The sequence below is a fragment of the Podarcis gaigeae genome (genome assembly GCF_964106915.1).
Source record: "Podarcis gaigeae genome assembly, chromosome: 6".
Classification (NCBI taxonomy): domain Eukaryota; kingdom Metazoa; phylum Chordata; class Lepidosauria; order Squamata; family Lacertidae; genus Podarcis; species Podarcis gaigeae.
The window spans coordinates 81300314-81321703 of NC_139682.1; the positions used below are offsets into that span (position 1 = coordinate 81300314).

The 21390-nt window shown below is 39.1% G+C and overlaps 1 protein-coding gene across 4 annotated transcripts in view; it reads left to right on the forward strand.

Annotated features, from left to right (window-relative positions):
- Positions 1 to 21390, forward strand: part of DENND1B (DENN domain containing 1B) — a 170592-nt gene that overhangs the window by 129357 nt on the left and 19845 nt on the right. For all 4 annotated transcript variants that reach the window (XM_083745346.1, XM_083745345.1, XM_083745343.1 and 1 more), the window contains 6 exons: positions 1979 to 2080; positions 8154 to 8244; positions 9860 to 9900; positions 10380 to 10448; positions 13888 to 13944; positions 14890 to 15000. In XM_083745346.1, the coding sequence (XP_083601472.1) occupies positions 1979 to 2080; positions 8154 to 8244; positions 9860 to 9900; positions 10380 to 10448; positions 13888 to 13944; positions 14890 to 15000 (471 nt within the window). The remainder of the gene's footprint in view (positions 1 to 1978; positions 2081 to 8153; positions 8245 to 9859; positions 9901 to 10379; positions 10449 to 13887; positions 13945 to 14889; positions 15001 to 21390) is intronic.

The window sequence follows — 21390 nt, forward strand, 5'->3', positions numbered from 1 at the left end:
CCTGTGCTTTTCCGTAGCTACCACGTTACTCCTAGGTTTCTAAATCCATCCTGTGTCAACCATGGTTAAAGAGCGACAAATAAGCAACCCTGTTAGTTAAACAACAGAAACACCTAAATCGGTTTGTAATATCTCAGGCAAAAAGACAGCAATCAATGTATTACAAACTGAGCAAGTGTCTTGTTTTGCATGGAAAGAATTCTGGTTCAAATTGCTTAGCATATTTAGAAGCAAGAATATCTCCTCTGCTGTGCCAGATTTCCCTTTCCTTCTAATAAAATTGGATAGGTTAAGCTCTTGTGCTCAAGATGATTGTTCTGTTTAAGTCAGTGCATCAGAATTATTTACAATGATATTAAGGCTCTTGCTTAAAATGTGAATGCAGCTTAAATGGAATCAGTCCTGCTGTGCCCAACAGTCCATGAAGATGAGTTGGGGAGAGATGGAATTCTACAATAACTGTTGTTAAAGAGGATGGATATCTTGTTTGGCATAGATTTTTGGGGGTCCAAGTATTAGCAGTCTCCTCTTCTGTATAGAATCCCTACTAGGCTTTGATCGAACTACTTTGAAAGTATGTTGTAAATCAATACTAAAAGGACCATTAGAGCATGCGTCCGCTACGTATCAGCACAGCATTCCTCTAAAGGCTACATTCTAGACCGAAGCATCACAAGGAACAAACAAGTTTTATTTATTGCATTAGAAATTTATTGCATTAGAAAAACTCTAGGGAATTGCATTAGCAACAGTTGCTAATTTTTGTTTCTGAAGCCTATTGCAGTAACAATAACTTCCACGAAATTTCAGGAAGAGATCTTAATCAATGGCAAACAGATAAAAAAGAAAGTGCTAGTATCCAAGGAGCTCAGTGCACAAAACACTTCCATGTGTATGTGGAACTGTAGACTGCTGACTGCTGGGTTGAGAATTTCCCCTCTCTAGCATAAGCACTTAGTGGCTCATGACAGACCTCTTTTGAGTCTCCCACAACTCTCACAGAATCTTTTCAGGAAGATCCAAGTGTAAGCGTAGTCCCATTGATTTCAGAGGGCAATGTAGGCATAAACTTTTATCTCTGATTTAAGTCAATGGGGCTAACATGCACACAATTTTGACTGGATTGTTGCCTCAAGAATTCAATGGAATATTGTTCATGTAAATATCTCGGAGCCTATTCAGATCGTTTAGATAAACAGACTCAGATAAATGCAGGTGCACCAAGTAGAGAACTAAGCAGCCACTGGAGCCTTATGGGAAATCCACAATGAATCTGCAGGACTGAAGGATTTGAATAATTTAAATTTGGATGATTGGGGAAATGGAGCTCACTGTAGTTCATTATAGAATTACAGGAAAGTAAAAGGTTTCAAAGTAACCCCACAGATCATACTTGGCAAATCTTATAACCATGGAGGTCTCGTTCATTCTGCTCTTATATATCTCTTTACCACATTTCAAAGATTTTCCCCACAGGCCAAAAAAAATAAAATACATAGATACTGCTTTTAACAAACTGCTTGCCTTTCAGAAGAAAGGGGTTAAAAAAAAGTTGCACGGGGAAAAATAAATATAGTTTTAGTTGTGTGGTAAAGGGGGCATATGTGTGGTAAAGGGGACATAAAAATTATTAGAGTTTGCTGATATATGCATAATAAGATTATGATAAGAATTGCAGTGACTTAGTGGCCATGCCAAGGTCCCTTTGGGGAGTCTTGCATAGGTAAGATTGGTCTCAAATCTTGTTCTCTGTGTTAAACGTAAATTAAGATTTGTTACATGTGAACTTCAGGTTTTTGTTACTTCTGTCTCCTGCATTTGTTTGGGAGTCAGCAAATGCCCACATGGCTTAAGAATATGTAATTCTTCAGTGCTGAAAATTAGTGAGTGATATATTTGTTTGTGTGTGTGTCTTGAATAGAACTGCACTGACTGTCCCCAAATAAATATCTTGCTAATTTCCTTTCTTCTAATTTAGGGTGAGCCTGTCAGTTTCTGTGAAGAAAGTTTTGTCAAGCATCGTTCCAGCACTTTTAAGCAGTTTTTGGAAACTGCAGTGAACCTTCAACTTTTTAAACAGGTACAGAGTGAGTGGCTTCTCAGTTTAGTTCTCCTCTATTGTACATGTACGGAAACTGAAGAATAGATTCAATCTGTGCAATATGTTCCCACATTTCATATCTATTGACCATTTCTATCAGCAACTCTGGAGATTATGCAAGGAGAATTCAAGAGGTCTAGTCAATCTACTACAGTTCCGAAACTATGCTTTGTTCAAACAAGCCAGGATCAAACTGTAACTTCTGGCCCTGATTCGTTTGCAGATTGTGTTTTAAACTAATCAGAGTTTCCTGCGTTCTGACATAATAAGGAACTCTGGTTAGGTTATAAGCAGATGCCTCTGATCTATTCTTCACTGCTACAGCAGATTCAGTTGTTCCCCACTGAATCCTAAATTCTAGGTTTGAAGCTAGATGTTCAGAGGTGGGGGCTTAATGGAAGCAGTCTAGAAATACTCTTTAACTTGCTGGACTTAGGGAGGTGCTTCAATTCTGCCCTGGACATATCCTTGCCAGTGCTGGCTGCCATTTTCTACCCATTTCTTTTGAGCCTGTTAATGTCTAATTAAATATTAAGAAAGGTGTCATAAGACTTGTTCCTCCCTTGTTGGAAAAAACTGATCCTTAAATGGCTGCCATGAAGATATCCACTGCTTGGATGGGGAGAGGACAATATAATATAAATATAGCCAAAGGGTCAGTCCAGAAAGGTTATTTTTATAGTGCTGGATAAACACTGCGGCACAAGCTACAGGTCAAAGCAGAAAACGCCATCTCTGATTAAAGCATCAGGAATCTTAGGTGGGGAGGCCGTGTTTAACTAATCTGCTAGCTCTCTTTGAAGATATACTACCATGATAGATAAGTGAAATTCAGAGGGCGGTAGCCAACTTTCACTATAAAAAATGGTAAGTTTGTGTCTGAGATTTAATGGCTGAGGTAGAGATTTACGACAATATAAGTGAAATATGTGCAGCTTTTAATTGGGTAGAACAGAAATAATATTATCTTCCAAGAGGCAAAGGAAGATGTTATAAAACTATTTCATTTTTATAGCCAATGTATTGCCTCTTCTTCAGTTTATTTTGGATATCATCCTTCCTCCTTATCCTTCATCCAGCTGCCTCTTATCCAAGAGTTCTTGTTTGTAATTGGGTCTCTTTCAAGGTTATTTGAGTTATAAGAAGGCTCAATTTAAAACTTTGCTCTATCCAATGCAAAGCATTCTTCCTTTGCAACAGGATATAAATCTTTTAAACAGTCCGAAGGCCTATAGTGGAATAATACGTAGATAGGAGAAAGCAGTTTTATTATGGTAGTTTTGGGAGACACTTCCATGTGTTAACTCTGGCTCTTTGGGGAAAGTTGAATCATAATAAATTTATAGGCTAGATTATAAGGGCTGTGAATACACAGTGTTATATAGCACCGATAAAACAAATAGGTCATAGAAGACTATGGACTAGATTGGTGGCTCCGCAAAGGGGCAACTACTGGTGTGCTTCCCCTTCACTGCCTTCTAAACCCATGTACTTAGAAATGGAAATCAACAAGGAAGATATGCAATTGGGAGAGAACGAGAAGGGTACCTTATATGGCTACAGAGCAAAGCTATGTTATAACAACAATGATGGTATATCACTGCTAATGCTCAAGATCTCCACATACACATTACTAAGCAACATTTGTGGTGCTTATTACACCAATATTATTTGTTTGTGCAAATAAGAGGCCACAGATGGGATGATTTCAATCTGATGATGATTGGTATGGGACTACTGGCACCAGCACACTTGAACGAATGAACCCACAATTACTCCAGCCTTGAGTATATCTCATATTTGGTGTTAACTCCTGCACTGTTGCTTACAGCTGCGTTGGAAAACCGTGGCTGCTACAGCTGATGGCAGAATCATAAGTAAGAATCAAAGGTCAAGAAGGAAAGATCAAAGCGTGTCTTCGTAATGCTAAATCTTAGCACAAAAAAGGTCCCTTAGGGGGAGAAAAAGGACAGCATCTTGATGTAATTTGGAATCGGGAAGTCAGGCTTGCATGTAATTTGGCAAATAGATAACTGGGAGATCTCTTTCCATGATGGTAAATACTGTAAGAAACAGAACATTATTTTGTCTGTGTACTTACTACAGCATTCAGAAGTGCATTCAGCATTTCCAGCCCTTCTGAAATTTTTGTGCAAATGTGCTCTTGGTTCAACGACCACTTACTTAATCTTAGAAGCCACTACGTTCTTCAGGGCCAGAGGTGGTCAGCTCCATAATAAAGTTGATACCTACCTATCAGAAAAATGTCATGGCTAATGGAGCATACTGTATTTTTTGCTCTATAAGACTCACTTTTTCCCTCCTAAAAAGTAAGGGCAGATGTGTGTGCGTCTTATGGAGCGAATGCAGGCTGCACAGCTATCCCAGAAGCCAGAACAGCAAGAGGGATTGCAGTTTTGGCTGCGCAGCAATCACTCTTGTTGTTCTGGCTTCTGAGATTCAGAATATTTTTTTTTCTTGTTTTCCTCCTCCAAAAACTAGGTGCATCTTATAGAGTGAAAAATATGGTAGTTCCCAGTTGCACCAATCGTTAGGATTGTGTGTGCACAACGTTAAATCATGACAGTGTGAGACTTTTGTTTCTAAACCAGGGCTACTAGGGGCTAAATGAAGGGTGAGATCCAGTGCTAGTTGTACTCAAAGCAACTCATTGAAATGACTAGCATTGGGTATCACCCAAAATTGCTTTGGGAGCCACATCCAGCTCGATCACTGTAAAACAATATATTGTTTTATAGTATACTGTTAGTTTTGTAGGAGAAATACAATCCAGTCCACCTAACACTGCTCTGTGGAACCACTGTTCATTTCAGTGCAATTCCCATTTGTATTAAAATGGTCTCCTATGCAAGGTTTCATCTCCCCACTGCCCGCCCCTCAAATCCTAAAGCTTAGCAGCTCAGTTTGTGTCTGTGTAACTTTACCTAATGATTAGACTATCCATAAATCATGTGTTGGTTTTATAGCGAGGGATGAATTCTTAGCTTTTCCCTGAATAGATAATGTCTTGTGGTTCAAGGGATGTTTTCTGCACCCTGGTAGCTAAAGGTGCTTTATCTCATTCTTGCTGTGAAACAATCCAGCGATCCCATACTGTGGTCTGACCATGAACCAAACCCATTTGGGAAAAAGCCAGCTTAAGTGGGGTGGGTAAAAAAAGTTAGCTGAGGAGAAGAGGAAATAATCACCAGTGATAGTGTGTACTTTGCTACTGCTGTGTCTGCGTTTATCTTCTTCTTTTTTAAAAAATGTACTTGTGGAACAGTTTGTTTCATGTCATCAGTCTAACCATTGACAAGCATCAGATTGTCACTGACGGGTCTGTTTGGATAATCTGTGATAGTGTATGACAGTCAGCCAAATAATTAATTTCTATTGGCTCCTGTGTACTGTTTCAGTTAACAGCAATTCGGTAGTAATTCATGTTGAAAAATGCGCAATCAGTCAAATGCTTTCTCCGTTTATCTCATACTTGGGCTACCACCTAACCCTGACCAAAATAGATTACTGCTTGAAAGCATTCTAAAAATGTCAGTGCTTTTGAAGAGTGGGGGAAGACTCTGTGTTTTTATTAATCCTTTAAGGCAAATTAAAGCTTTTAACAAAACATTGTAGTTTCTTTTATTAAGCTGTTTACCATTGTGAACAATTCTTGATCTTGTGTTCTTAATCTGGTGTTACTTCACACCATGCGTCTGTGTATAGGCAGACTCCAAATTTCTCTGTGGCTCAGATTAGCATTTTCCATGGTTTGGTGAATTACGGGCATGTCTTAGTCTCACATGCTGATTTCTTATTCTGTTTCCTAGTTTGTTCTAATCAGATAGAGCCATGAGGTCCAAATGGGCTTAAATGGCAACTGTCTCCAAAGCGTGATTTGAAAACAAGTGGGTTAGCATGGTTAGTACTAACCATAGTTTGTCTGACTTTAGCATTGGAAAAAAATATAGTTAGGCAAACCAGGAAAGAGAAGGGAGAATACATGTGAGGGAAGGGACGGTATAAACCTCTGGCATGTTCCCAGTCCTTCAAACTATGGTGTAAAATGAACCAACCTAAATAATAAACTTTACAAAGGTAAGTCACAAAGTGTTTGTGGCTTTAATTAAATTTGGACCATTTGTGGGTATATATTCAACTGAATATGAAGAAATTAATGAAGAGAAAGTGCTATGGAGGCTTCAGCTCTTTGGCCCTGACCTATAATAATACTAAGGAAATGAATGGAATCTTCCTTGAGTCATCCTGTAAAACTGACTGGAACATAGTTCTGTTCCTCAGTTGAGTAAATCATGAACTTTGCTTCATGAAACTATGAAATATAAATGCTCGGGTACAATATGGTACAATTCATAGCATTATTTAATGACTATGGAGGTACCCTGGGAAAGAATCAGAATTTGCAAATTAGGCCCTGTAGAATATGTGCATATTACTCTCACTGCCCTCTTGTGTAACACATGCAAATGTCTCCCACATCTGTACATTCCAGATATGTGTGTGTGGAACTCTCACATTTCTTCACAGGGAGATGAGAGTCCAAGTCTTCTGAGAGGGGGCGTTACTCATTTGTTTTTGTTTTATTATGTATTTTATATTATTATTTTGCATTTTCCCCTTTAAGAACTGCCCTGAGATCTTCAGTTGAAGGGCAGTATACTAATAATAATGATGATGATTAATAATAACAATAACAATAACAATAACAATAACAATAACAATAACAATAATAATAATAATAATAATAATGTCACTCAATATCTCCATGTCCTCCTCCTGCTGCTACTTTGTTAACATGTTAAGCCACACTCAATTGGTTTGGTTTCTCAACTACATTCATCAAACATCAGCACTGGCACCAACCATGCATCAAGTTGGAAGGTGTTCCATAATTGGGTGCCACAACAGAGTAAGTTCTTTCTCTGGTTGTTGCAAAGCAGATTCATCATTATTTCATTGATGTCCACAATTTGTTTGCTGCTTAATCAAAGTTATCTCTGGGCTGTGTACAAGAAAACCAGTACAATAAAACTAAAAATGAGTTAAAACAACAACAACAATTTTATTACTTGTAACCCACCCATCTGACTGGATTGCCCCAGCCACTCTGGGCAGCTTCCAACATATATAAAAACATAACAAAACATTAAACCTTAAAAAGCTTCCCTATAAAGGGCAGCCTTCAGATGTCTTCTAAAGGTTATATCTCCTTGACATCTGATGGGAGGGTGTTCCACAGGGTGGGCGCCACTACCAAGAAGGCCCTCTGCCTGGTTCCCTATGGATTCACTTCTTGCAGTGTGGGAACAGCCAGAAGGCCCTCGGTGCTGGATCTCAGTGTCCAGTCTGAACAATGGGAGTGGAGATGCTCCTTCAGGTATACAAGGCCGAGTCCTTTTAGGGCTTTAAAGGTCAGCACCAACACTTCAACTTGTGCTCGGAAACGTACTGGGAGCCAATGTAGGTCTTTCAGGACCGATGTTATAAAATCAGATTTCAATTAAAAGGCTGCCTGGAACAAAAGCACCAGGCGTTCAGCAGGAAGGGGGGCTGTCTGACCTCACCTGGTAGGGAGGTTCACAAAACTGGGCCCTTGATACTGAATGCATGGCTTCTTATGGATGCATGCATCTGAGCCATGAAGGGACACTAGCAGTGACTCTCCCAAAGGCGCCAGTGATCAAGCTGGGATCAGGCAGTGCTCTTTGGATGCAGGACAGCCAAGACAATTTCAGCAGCATGGGTAGATTCATATGGGCGGAGATGCTAATTCAAACATTTAGGGTCCAGGTTGCTTTGAGCTTTTTTTATATAATTGCTAGCACCTTAGATATGGCCCATTAGCAGATTGGCAGCCTGTAGAATCCTCTCAGGAACATCATCAGAGAATTATCTGACAATAATGGGGCTCCTTCTGTAACTCTGGCGCTTTCTGTAGGGCTGTGAACAAATAAGAATTAAACAGAAGATTTGAAACGTGAACCTTCAACAAAGATGTAATTGCTTTCATCCACTTTTTTTCTTTTTGCAGTTCATTGAAGGTCGACTTGCAAAGCTAAATGCAGGAAAAGGGTTTTCTGATGTGTTTGAAGAAGAAATCTCTTCGGGTGGCTTTGGTGGAGGTATAGATTTTTGTCCATACTGTTTGGGTCTTTTCATTCTCGTTGCGTTGAAATTATCGTTGTTGTTGTTAAAATTTCTATACCACCCTTCATCCAAGAACCACAAGGCGGTTTACAATGTAAAAACACAGAAATACATACCATAGTAACGAACAAAAACAATAACACCCCCCTCCCCCATTTAAAAGGGCATAGACGGTTATGAAAGAAATAATAGTGGTTGACAATAGTTTTTAAAATTGGTTTTCAACATGTTGTTGACCTTCACCAACATGGTGCCCAGTGGCCACGACTGAAGTTGTGGGAGGTGTAGTCAGAAACAGCTGGATGGCACCAGGCAGCTGTAGAGAGTTCTCATTATTTCACTAAACAGATAAATTGATATACAAAATGGATGCCATGTTACTCAAAAGGCAAAACAGCAAAATGACTTCTCCCAAGGCTGGAGGGGAGAAGAAGTTCCCATCGCTCTTCCTCATGCAACCCATGTATCCTAGCTGTTTTTGTCCCACCTGAGCTCTGAGAACAGAAAGGAAAAACAACCTGGATTTTGCAACCACCTGCCATGCAGAAAACCTAGGAAGCTGCCTTATATACCAGTATTGTCTATTCTGCCTGACTGCAGCTTTCCACACTCTAATGGCAGAGCTCTTTCTTTCTACCAGGGCTTGAGCCTGACACCTTTTTTCATTGTCAGGCATGCACTCTCATCATTGAGAGTCCCTTCCCATTTCTTTGCTAGAATTTGCTGCTGCCTGCTATACAGGCGTTTGTTTGATAGGAACATGCATTTTGGAAGATGTGGTTCTGCCACCATCATGTGTAGTTTGCAGAAGTGGTTTATAAGAGGTGAGGTGTTTTTTTGGCTTTACCCCAATGTGCAAAGTAAACAGAATTTCACTCCGCCTCTAGCTGTTAGGTTTATTATTGAGTTTAAGAGGCTTTTGAAGCACTGTTGTAAAACCCATATGTAGCTTGGGAAACCCTTCACATTCTCTTTCTTTTTAGCTCCATTTATTGGGTTGGAAGTTTCCATTACAGCAATTGTCGTTGCCTCTCACATTGTCTCAAAATCAACAATCCATTCTCTCTTAATGTTGTCTAAAAACCAAACCCACGAGTCTTTCTTGTGCTGCTAAGTAAAAGGAAAGCTTCCTCTTTCAAGCAGTCAAATTTTAACTTGACTGTTGTGAGCAATTTAATAGAGTAATAGTGCCCAGTAAACGTGTATCTGTTTGTAGTTCTCCCATTTGCCTAATTTTCCTCACCTACAAGGCAGTAGCTACTGTAGACAGCAAAGAAAAAGAAAAATGTCATTTAATACTCTGATATATTACCCCTTATTTCCACTGTATGAAACTAATATTCTAGTACAAATTCCTGCAATTTTATTCAGTTTTCTTCATATTTGGTATGGGCATTCTCAGGAAAACCAACACATCTTTTTGTTTTGTTTTGTAATAAAGCAGAATACTTCATGTTGAGGTTTCAGTCTTTTACATTCCATAGGAAGTTGGGACTGCATGTAAATATGTAAAGAATATTACGTGTTTTTGAACAAACAAAATTTTAAAGGAACCCTACCTTTCTGGCTTCTCTCTCATTTGTGTTTTAGGAAATTCAAGATCATATCACCAGTGGATGTATACAGTTAAGGTAAGGAAGTGTGTCAATGGTATTTAAAATTTGCCCAAGGCTTCCATCTATTGCTATAATGTAGTATTCTCATTTAGCAAATTACAGGAAGAGGTCTAGGAATTTGTACAACAGATATGGGAGCATATGCACAATGAACTTCTGTGCAAGCCTCCCTTACACAACTTCTGTTTATACAATCAGAGCTTATGAAGGAGAACTTCCTGGTAGATTGTGCCCTATATGGTTACATTAAAAAGCATGGATAAATGTGTCAGCCATAGGGATGACATATTATAATGCTTGGGCTGTAGCAGACAAAGGCTGACAAAATGCAGCTGTATAAATCTTCTGAGAGGGATATCGGGGAGTGACAATGGCAGTGGTGAGGCCATTGCATTTTATTTTTGCTTTGCAAAACCTTAACATTTAATTATGCTGGGAAGGTGATCAGGGTGTGTTTTGTGTATTTCAGAATATTTATGCATTGTATATTTCAGAAAGGAGGAGCCCTGATCAACACAGCTATGACCAGAGCCAGCCCAGCTATGAAAACAGCATACCAATATGTAAGCTCTAGCCCTGTTCTCTTTCATTTTTCTGCAAACTGCATGTCCTATTTTAATCTAAATTACTGCAAAAAAAATGTAAAAAATGAATTTATTTCCAGAACAGCTATTACAGCTTCCAGGAACTAGGGTTGGCAAGAACAGGACCATAACTCCCCCAGTCCTCCTGTTCTTCTTGCCAAGCTTAACTCCAGGATGCAAATAGTGTTTTCTCATTTTCACCGTGATGCAGGACCCAACCTAGTTCCTTGCTTAGAAAAAGAACGGAATAATAGAGCAGGCTGCAAGCAGAGAAGAGGACTAATTTAGAGTTCCACCAATTTCCAGGCTTCCTAGTATACTGGAGTTTGCATGCAAATCATACTCACTGTTCACTATCCAAACTGAAGGCCATTTTTGCCAGGTATACACTGGTACCTTGGTTCTCAAACTTAATCCATTCCATATATATATAGGCATTGCGAGAGATTGGAGGGTCCAGGTTGCTTGCTTTCAGTTGGTTGCAGTATGGTGTTTTTTTAATGTGTGTGTATGGGGGCCAGGGTTGTTGGGTCAGTTTAGCCATATTGATTTGTATGCTGTTTCAGGGGATAGGTCATTGTCTTGTGCTGTATATGTGATTACGGGGAGCCACACTGGGCTGACGGCATCCTCCTTTGCTTGTCCCCGTGCTAGTTTAAGTTGGTTGGTTAACTTTTCCAGTAGGGCGACTTCCCATACATTTTGGTACCAGTGGTCTATGTTCACTCTTGAAAGGTCCTTCCAGTGTCTAGTAATGATATTTCTAGAGTTCCTTCATCAATTTGTGGATTGTTCAGATATTGGGGTTATATGTCATTGGCTTAGGGCTCATCCACACTTCTACTTGTTTTCCACTTGTCCTGTGCTTTCTAGGGACGGGCCTGAGCAGTTTTGCTTTTGTCCCACCACTTTCCTCCAGAAAAACCACTCTTTAGCACTAAATCGGAACAAACAGCAATCCGCAGAAACCCAGATTGCTGTTTGTTCCGATTCAGGTTTTGCTGGGGGAAAGCAGCAGGGCAAACGGATGTGTGACTAAAACAAGAGTTTCAGGGCACCAGTTTTAGAGCTTCTCTGCAAAATTTGCATAGTCATTCCTAGGCATATTAAACTTTTACATTGAAAAAAAGTAATGTATTTTCCAGAGCCTTTGCTGAGGTTACTTGTTACTGCGTCGTAACAACTTTAGCCATTTTACTGGCAACCACCCTTTCCCCAAGCAAAACTATCAGTACCTTTTGGCATTCGTACCCACAGCATAAGCCCAGTTTAATTATATATCATGTGAAACTTAACTCAGTTGGTCAGAAAGAATTGATGCCCCTGAGGTATAATCCCATATGGTCTTAATGGCTTTTCTTTTTTGAGACTCAGTTGGAATGAGTGGTTTGAGAATTACCTCTTTTTGACTAGACTTTGTAGCAGTCAAGACGCCCCTTCCCCCAAATAGCTAGCTGGCTTGCTGCAAGTATTCATGCCACAGCATCTGACATTTTGCCACAAGTACACACACTTGGCTTCACAGCAACATTGCAAGTTTAGTAACCCTTCCCTCTACATGGGGATTATCTTCACGTTGGGAATGCTCTGCGTGTGAAGGAACAGCAAGGTTAAATGCCAAACACAGAGGCAAAGGAGAGCCTTCCTTGCCTGAAAACTATTATTCCAAATCACAGCCTTCCTTTGAGGCTCCAGTCATCAATAAATAAATCAGTTCCTTAATCTCTTTTTTAAAAGAGAATTTTTAATTGTACATCAATTCAAAATCATACCGAACATATGAAGAAAAATAATCCAGGTAAATACATTAAAAGCACTGTGGATTCATGTGCTCATTTATAATTTACACGCAGCTCATTAACAGGTTGTCAGAAAATTACCCTTCTCTTTTTCCCCACTAGATTTTCCTCCCTCTATTTTGCCAATTATATCTCTTCATCTGTTAGTGCTGAATGTGCCCACTACTGGGTCCCTCCTATGTTGTTGTGGCCCCCTTGGGGCTCAGCTGATGGTGGCTATGGCAGTGACCATCTGAATTTCCCACAATGCCCTGACCTAGCATCACTCTGTAGCACTGAGGGAAATTAAAATGGCAGTTCACCATATATTGCCACTGGGAAACCCAGGCATCACTGCTGTGCTACATCAAAGCCTTGGTGACCCATTGCTACCCCAAGGTGCCGTGTCATGATGCTACTCTTTCCTATACCCAAACTAAACTTTTCAGACTTGCCCAAATCAGTCTGAAAAGATCACCCGAATGTACATCAGAGTATGGATACTGTTTTTCTGTGTTGCAATGCTTTCAAATAGGCATTTGGAGACATCTGACTGTGTTGTCACTTGCAAGCAGAGCAGTGCAGAGGGACCATCCAAACGCACATATATATTTAAATCCAGTCTCAGTTACCAGTTTTATTGTGTTTGTAGCTAGGCCCATTTTTCTCCCCAGATCCTTGAAATTGTGAGTGACAGTCCCCATCATAATCTAGAGTTAGTTGCCCCCGGTTGACTTCTGTTTTGCCCGACAGCTATATCTGTGTGGAAAACCGCTATAATCATTGTAGAAATTCTGCTTTAGGAATTCCAAGAGCTAAGCTGCATCCAAATGGGAGGTGGTTGGAGCTCCCCTCGCTCTCTTAAAACTTAACCTTTTCTTTAAGAAAACACCCACTACCTTTTATGCAATGGGTTTGTGTGATTTGAAGCAATTCAGACAACGCTGGATTTTTTTTAGTGTTAATTATGAATCCCGGTTTGATGTATTAATTACTCAGTTTATGGGGCGCTGCAAAACACAGAGGTTTCACCAGAAAATGCTGCAAAACAACTGCAAAACTTTGGCACCAGTTTGGAGGTGATCACAAATTGTGGGGTTCATGGTTGATTAAGCTGTGTAAGGTTGTTGCACCTCTAAATTAAGGGAAGTTCTAAGATTCATTTTTATGCAAGCTGATATCATATAGTGGAATGAAACTTGACTGATATTTTTGGTGCAACAAAGTGTAAACCTAATAATGGTGCCAACTCAAAAATGCCCCAGTTAGCAACATCACTGCATAAAATGACACAACTGGAACTCCATTGCCATAACTTTTTCACTATTCAACAAGTGGTTGAACTAAGTCTTTCTCCAAATATACCATTATGCACAAAAGAACTATTAAAGAAATATCATTTAATTAGTGGCGGTTGTTTTTTCTTTTTGGTAACCCAGATATACATATGCTGAGATACAATTTTTAATGCACTCAAACCTTATTAACAATCATGTGTGAAATTAGCAAGGAAGTAATTTCCTTTCATTATACCACATAATGTGAGAGATTTAATTTTTAATTAAATTTCACCTCATATACAGGACTCTTCAAACCATTGTTTTGCAAAGCCATTTAGTTCTTTTTTCTTTTTTTCCTAGGCAAAAAATCATGCAAAACAGGGGATAAAGGAGGTGAGAAGTAAGTTAAAACACAAGGTATGTAACAGAATTTGTACTTTCTTACCTTATTTCTTGCTTCAGTTTGAAGCACATACCTTACAAATCCCACAAGATTTGTGTTTTTAATGACTTTTGAAATATGCTTAGCCCTTTGTTCAACAATACATTTTTTATAACAAGCCCTCTGGCAACTATCTGTCATTCTATGCATCCACTCGAATAATCTCTTTATTGTTTGCATATTTATCATGGAAAAACAGAGGTCTTCAAAGATACATTAACAGGATGTATGTTTTCATAAAGCTGATTGCTTTGATATCACAATTGAAGCCTTTGCTTCAAGCTGAGAATTTAAGGCAAGCCAGTTTTACCAGAGAAATGTAATTCAGAAGGTGTAGTTGTCTAACTTTCATGAGATCTGTAAATGGTGGCAGTATTTTAGCATGCTGAAATCCCTTAACTTTCAAGAGCAGCAATATAAACGTATTGGAGGCATGTCGTCAAGGCATTGTTTGTTCGTTTTAAATTTTTATTTGTTTGCCTGCAATATTTAATTGTATAGCAAGTACTTTTAATATTATTTCCCTTCTCCTTCAAGCGTGATGGCTGATTACATGAATTGGTTGTTAATTGTTCTTCATGAAAGCTTCACTCTATTTAAAAGTTATTTGGCAGCTTAAACATCTTGCTATGAAGTTTAAGTTAATTTTGGTGACAGTTTTTATCTTTCCCCCCATCTGTTTTAGCAAAAGTGATTTAGTACCATATATGTGTGTGTATAGAGTGACTAACAAAACAGAGATATTAAACCCTTAAAGAAATATCTCTGTTTGTTAGTCTCTGTAATAAATAAATGGTTTTAGTGATTAACTGCGTCCTTTGGAATACAGAGTAAAACTGTCTGAAATTATGTTTGACGCTTTAAATGTTGCACATATAGTAAATGCATAAATATTTTTCAATCTTAATTTTATTCTGTAGGAAACAGAAGATGAGTATGGAATTTGTAGCTCGGGTTTTGTGCAGTATACTCCAGTCTACACATTGCATAATCCACAAAGACTTAGCACAGAGAAAAGAAGACTTGGGCAGGTAAGGTAATTTCAAGAAGAAAAAATCCTCTTGAAAGATATTGAAGAAATATGATTTATTCTCTTTGTCTGATGGGTAGCATAAAAATGTATAAATTTGCCTTATGCCGAGTCAGACCACTTCTCCATCTCCTTCAATGCTGTCTGCTCTCTGGCTAGTAGAGACTTTCCAGTCCCTCCCCGCTTCAAATTGGAGATACTTGGAATTGAAAGTATTTGGAATTGAGAGCATTTGGACTACCACTGAACTGTGGCCTGGCCCTGTATAAAGCATGTAAGTTTGCATGCTTTTGTTGAAATAGAAGAGAATGCTACTTGTGTGTGTTGAAATTTGCTTTAAAGGAGCACAAAAATTTGGATGAGCGTGGTTTTCAAATATCTACTCCACCTCATCTCCATGCACGCCTGTGATTTTGTTATTTCAAAAGTATGTCAAACCAAAACACTGAGAATCTTAAGTAAATATCATTTATGTTCATGCCAAGGTTGAGCATTAACTGCCACATTAAAAGTATTTGTACAGAATTATTAATGGAACAAGGTACCATAGTCAGAGATTCAAGAATTGTAAGATACATATACATTTTAGATTTGTGCTGCCTGGGCTTGTTATCTAGTAAAGCATTTTCTTGCTCTCATTTTCATACTTTGTACAAGCATTAGGCAGAAAGGATAAACAAAAATATATTAATAATTGATATATTTGTAGATACTCTACTGATTCTGTAATTTTTCCTATCTTACATAGTGTCAAATTATAGATTTGACTTGGTCTAGAAGTTAGATAGCTTTTTAAAGAGGGCCATTAATTGTTATGATTGGTTATGTTGCCTAGTTTTGGAAGTGGGAGAGCTGTTTGGAAACAACAAGCTTTTTATGATACGAGACGAAACCTCCTTAAATTTTGGCTCAGCTCATAAATAAGATTGAGCTACTGCTTTTGTAGCGACCCTGAAATCCTAGCAAACTGCAGTTCTAAAATTCCCCATTGCATTGACAACTTCCTGTTACTATGGGTTTCGGGCCAAATGAAGTCCTAGAGGAGCAGTCCCCTTCCTTGCACCCTCCAATCCACGCTGTTGGAAGGTAGGTTTAAGGGAAAAGGAAAGGGGACCAAGCTTGCAAGGGAGTTCCTTGGGGAGGGTAACTGCTGAAGAGAAAGCTGGAGATGGTGGATGCCTTGCGGGTTAACATTTGGCATGAGAAAGGTCTCTTTGCACTCTGAAAAGAATGACTCCCTTCAAATCAAGATAGGGACAGTTTGTCCCTCTTTTGTCATGTCTAGTTGCAATCAGTAATGTATTCTAGCGGATCCTCTGTGTGTCGCCTTTTAACATTGCTTGCCCATTCTAATGGGTGGAATAGTGCCAAGCCAGAACAGTTGAACTCCAGGATCTATTTAAGCAATGCTTTATTTAACTACGATTGCCAGCATTCATATGCCAGTGTTGGTACTCGCCAAACTTCAGAAATCCATTGTAACATTACGTATGATCTATGCAAGCAGGCAGTCTTGACAGAATCTCCACAAACTGGGAAGTAAATTATACGGAATATTATTTAAATGTATATAAAATGAGATAAATCATTTCTTTAAATTTCCCCAATGCTAAGAAATAGATATTTTGCACTGTTTGGACATGCACATAGCAAATACTGACAATTCCATTTAGGTCACTGCTGACATGCACTTGTATATCAGTTCAGCAGTTCACAAAATTCCTGTGGGATTGCCCTCGTTCTTAAGTATATGTTGACATTCACCAAGTATCCGATGTTCTCAGTGAAATACACTGTTAGATGTGCAGCAAAGGTATGGCATTTGGACCTCCATCCTGGAAGAGTGTATCTATTCGTGTGTGTATATTTGTTGATACAGTTGTTACTTGCATTAGTTTCCCACCCTTCCCCAGATACATGGCTCTCCTCCTTTTGCCGTCTCGGGAAGAATTGGGCTGGAAGATTATGACTAAATTTTTGTATGTTGCAGCTCTGCATGTACACATGTGCACTAGGTGCTTTGCATCTAAGGAAAAAGGTGCAACCTCAATCCAGAGTTCTGTCTGCAATAGGCGTATTGCCTGTCTATTTGGGTTAGGGTGTACGTGTTGTCTAGCACAGTGTTTCCCAACCTTTGGTCTCTAGCTGTTTTCGGACTACATTCCCCACCATCCCTGACCACTGGTATTGCTAGCTAGGGATGATGGGAGTTGTAGTCCAAAAGCAGCTGGAGACCCAAGGTTGGGAAACACTGGTCTAGCATGTTCCCCAGTCCCCTACACAGTGTGTTCAAATATACCCATACCCATCCACCTATTGAGGCAGCAGGTGGCGCTGTGGGTTAAACCACTGAGCCTCTTGGGCTTGCCAATCAGAAGGTTGGCAGTTCGAATCCCCGTGACGGGGTGAGCTCCCGTTGCTCAGTCCCTGCTCCTGCCAACCTAGCAGTTTGAAAGCACATCAAAGTGCAAGTAGATGAATAGGTACTGCTCTGGTGGGAAGGTAAACGGCGTTTCCGTGCGCTGCTCTGGTTTGCCAGAAGTGGCTTAGTCATGCTGGCCACATGATCTGGAAGCTGTACACCGGCTCCCTTGGCCAATAAAGCGGGATGAGCTGGCCACATGACCCGGAAGCTGTACGCCGGCTCCCTCGGCCAATAAAGCGAGATGGGCGCCACAACCCCAGAGTCGGTCATGACCGGACCTAATGGTCAGGGATCCCTTTACCTTTACCTTTATGTATGAAGACTAAACCCTACTTCTCACAGATGTTCCCCTTCCGGCTGCAGATTGGAGCTCCTATGAGTGAGTATTTCTTGCACAGAGAAAAATAGCATCTCAGGCGAGAACCCTTCTTCCTGAAATCTAATATTCACATATATGAATGGAGCATACTATTGTGTGAGCTCCCACCTGTCATGTGAAGTGGCACAGTCCAGACACAGGTTTACATACTTCAGCGAGAGCTAGGTGTGAAAAAGGTACAGAACAACAAACCCCTGTGTTGTACACATTTTGTTTTTGTTGTACTAAATCATGTGTATCATGCAATAAGAATTGCAGTGCTATCTAGTATACTGGTCTTCGTGTTGCTTGTATTGTTAGGTGTGAAAAAGGTACCTGGGCTCCTTGAGAGCGGGCGTTATAACCCCAAGTCTCCAAATTTTAGGCATATGCTTCATTACTTTGGTTACTAGTGCCAGTAAACTAGAAATATTGTTAGTTTTCTAAGCAAAATACATACATACATACATACATACATACATACATACATACATACATGTTTTCAGATTTTAACTTCCATGTAAGAACATTGGAAAGTATGCTTGTAGTCAAAGAATATATTTATCACTCACAAAATGAAAGGTGCTCAGGACACCTTTTTTTCTACATTCAAATCTTTTAAATAATTTCCTCTTTACTAATGCTTTGGGTGCACATTGGTTCCCAGAGTTATGATGTCAAAAAGTCAATCTCTGCTCTTGATGGTAAATGCTACAAATAAAGCTATATATCCAGACCTATGCATCGTGCCATGAGCTTTGACGTTAAACATGCCACAAAATGTTTGTTAAACTTTTAGGGTGCTGACTCTGTTGTGGCTGAAACAACAAGCACAGCTACCCCTCTGAAAATGGTTCATGTTTATACGTATTTAGAGACTCCATATGCTACAGTAGTCACAAGTATTTTTGTTGACCTGGGAAGTCCTTGCAACTCAAGGACTGTGAGCTCCCTGGGTGGACTTTGAGCCTCGGCTCCAAAGTGGAAGGAGATTGCTTCTCGGTTGTTTTGTAAGATAAAATTTGTAGTTCAGTTTGCTTGGCTAAACTGTAAATGGTGGCAGATGATAATGATGATTAGCAATTAGTAATAATGATGATGATGAATTAGTCGGCATGAATTAATGTTAACATAATGCTTCTCGCTTTCCCACCATGTGCAGATAAACATTAAATAAGCTTTGTATTTCTACCACCTTGAAAATCACTTTATATAAAAGGGTAACCTGGTTTTGTTCATGACTGCTGTGGCACAGACTGTGCAAGGCAATGGGCACAGATTTTCACATCTGCCATGCTTGCTTGCTTCATAATCTAAGACAGGTTAAAGAATTTAGCTGATACTGTATTGTGCAATTATGTTGGAGTTTGGTGTGTGTATGACAGAGAGAAAGCAAGATAGATAATTCATCTTTGGTGTGTCTCCATATATTTCCCAACCCCCTTTGCCGCATAAATCATTTTCCCCATGCCAACATAACAATGTCTATGTCAGCAGAACATAGGAACAAGAGTTGTGCTTAAGAATCGGTGCCCAAATCTTGATCTTTCGTGTGTGTGTGTGTGTGTGTATGTATGTGTGTGTATGTGTAGAGCAGCAAAAGGGTATAGGAAGAGATTCAATTGTGTGAGTAGCAATTTTAGACTTACTGCTGAATCCCTTAGTCTACAAATTATTAGAAGTAATTTATGCATATTTGTGTTTTAATTAGGCAAGAAGGCTGTATTCAGTTTTAAAGAGATTCATTTTGGTACATGGTGGTAAACGACTATATCCATAGCATCTCAGTGTATGTTCCATATAGACACCCAGTGCATCAATTTTTTTAGCAACCCACTTCTGTAAATATTTAATATATTGACAACTGAGAAAGCAAATAGTACATGTGAAAAAATCTGAACTGCAAATGTATAGTTAACACGTTTAAGCATTATGACAGCTAGTGTGTCATCTTCTACCACAAGTTCAGTATGTTCTGTAAACTGATATGGCAAGATCTGTGTTATCTTTGTTTTCAATATATAGGTATCTTTTAAATGTAAAAGACATTGGCAATTTGTAGTTTTAATTTGAATTTTTACACTGATCTATTTTTATCCATTTGTTACATTCATGAAAATTAGAAATCTACTGATATATTGCCCAGTTTGTTCTATCTGCTGTTCCACATCAATTGTTCAGTAATGGAGCTAATCTTAATAAATCATAAATGTGTTGCATCATTACTGAGAGCTGCATGCTGGCAGAACACAATTTATTATCTATTTTACATATTTTGTACAAGTTTTGAGAACAGTATATTCTATGTTCTATGCATAAACTAGGTAATCAAGACACCCAACATTTAATGATGGGCTAAGGATTCTAGAATTATATTGTTAAACGAATGATTTTTACTATTAGATCCCAAACATTTTTTGTCTAGGCCAGGTTTTTAAAAATCTGTTTTGTATTGTAAGATAAAGCTTAGCAGTCTTTAATTAGTACCTATGTGTGTGTCTGAATTATGATTTATATGTGCTATATTTAATTTCAAATGAATGTGGTCTTTGCTACACTTACCCTAATATTGGTTTCTGTTCAGCAACCTTTAAAAGAGAGCTAGTGCAAATTTTACATCTACAGATTGCTTATCCTGTGCTACCTTGGGAAAAATAATGTGACCTTTTAAATAGAAATGAGCCCAAAGATATATAATATTTTCTGTTCCATCCTAGCTCTGGGAGGGAGTTTTAAGGTGTTTTCTATTGCTTTCTCCTGAGAGATAAATATTCAACTCGTCATTTGCAAATTTATTTAAAAGGCAGAAATTATTTGGGGCCGAGGAGTTTGACGAATTGGCAATATGAAACAGTATATAAAACCAAAGTCATCTTCCTTCTTGAAGATCACGTTAATGCCATTGTTTCTGACATCATCATTAGTAGCACTGTCATTTTCTAGAGCAGAATATGAATATGCTTTTCTACCCCAACAAATAGTAGTTTGTATGCCAGTCCACTAATTAGTTCAGTTATTTCCTGTTTTTTTGATGAGGTTTAAATAAATGTCAGGGGTACAGCCATGAAGATCTCCCAATTAGGCTTTGCGTTTGTAAAACCCAGCCCCTTTGCTTTTGTGTGAAGATGACAGTTCCAACTGCCGCGTCAGTCTAACAGGGCTCAAGGGAAAGGCTACTTCTCTGCTTTTATTGAAAACAAGGCCAGTTTGCCCATTGAGAATAACCGCATTGGTCACAGTGCAGATCAGTTGTTAACAGTGAATATTTACTAATCTCTATCACAGCCAGCATAGACTTCTTCTTTTTCGCGTTGTCCAATGGGGAAGGCACTTTAGGAAATCCGTGAATTAAAATGCACCAAAAGGAAACGAGACGGAGAAGTAAATAATTTTCACTGCAAACTATTTTATCGTTAGTAGGGCCTGCAGCGTTTGTGTATTAATCCTGCAAGTGGTGGAGGGGGAGACCCCGAAACGAAACACAAATGAGAAATGCACAATTGATCTTTGCCTAAGATGTTCCGAAAAGAATTGTTCTATTTCTGTAAAGCGTGTGTGTCAGCCTCCTCATAGCTATTCTGGGCTGTTTGGTTGTGGGTGTGCAGAGG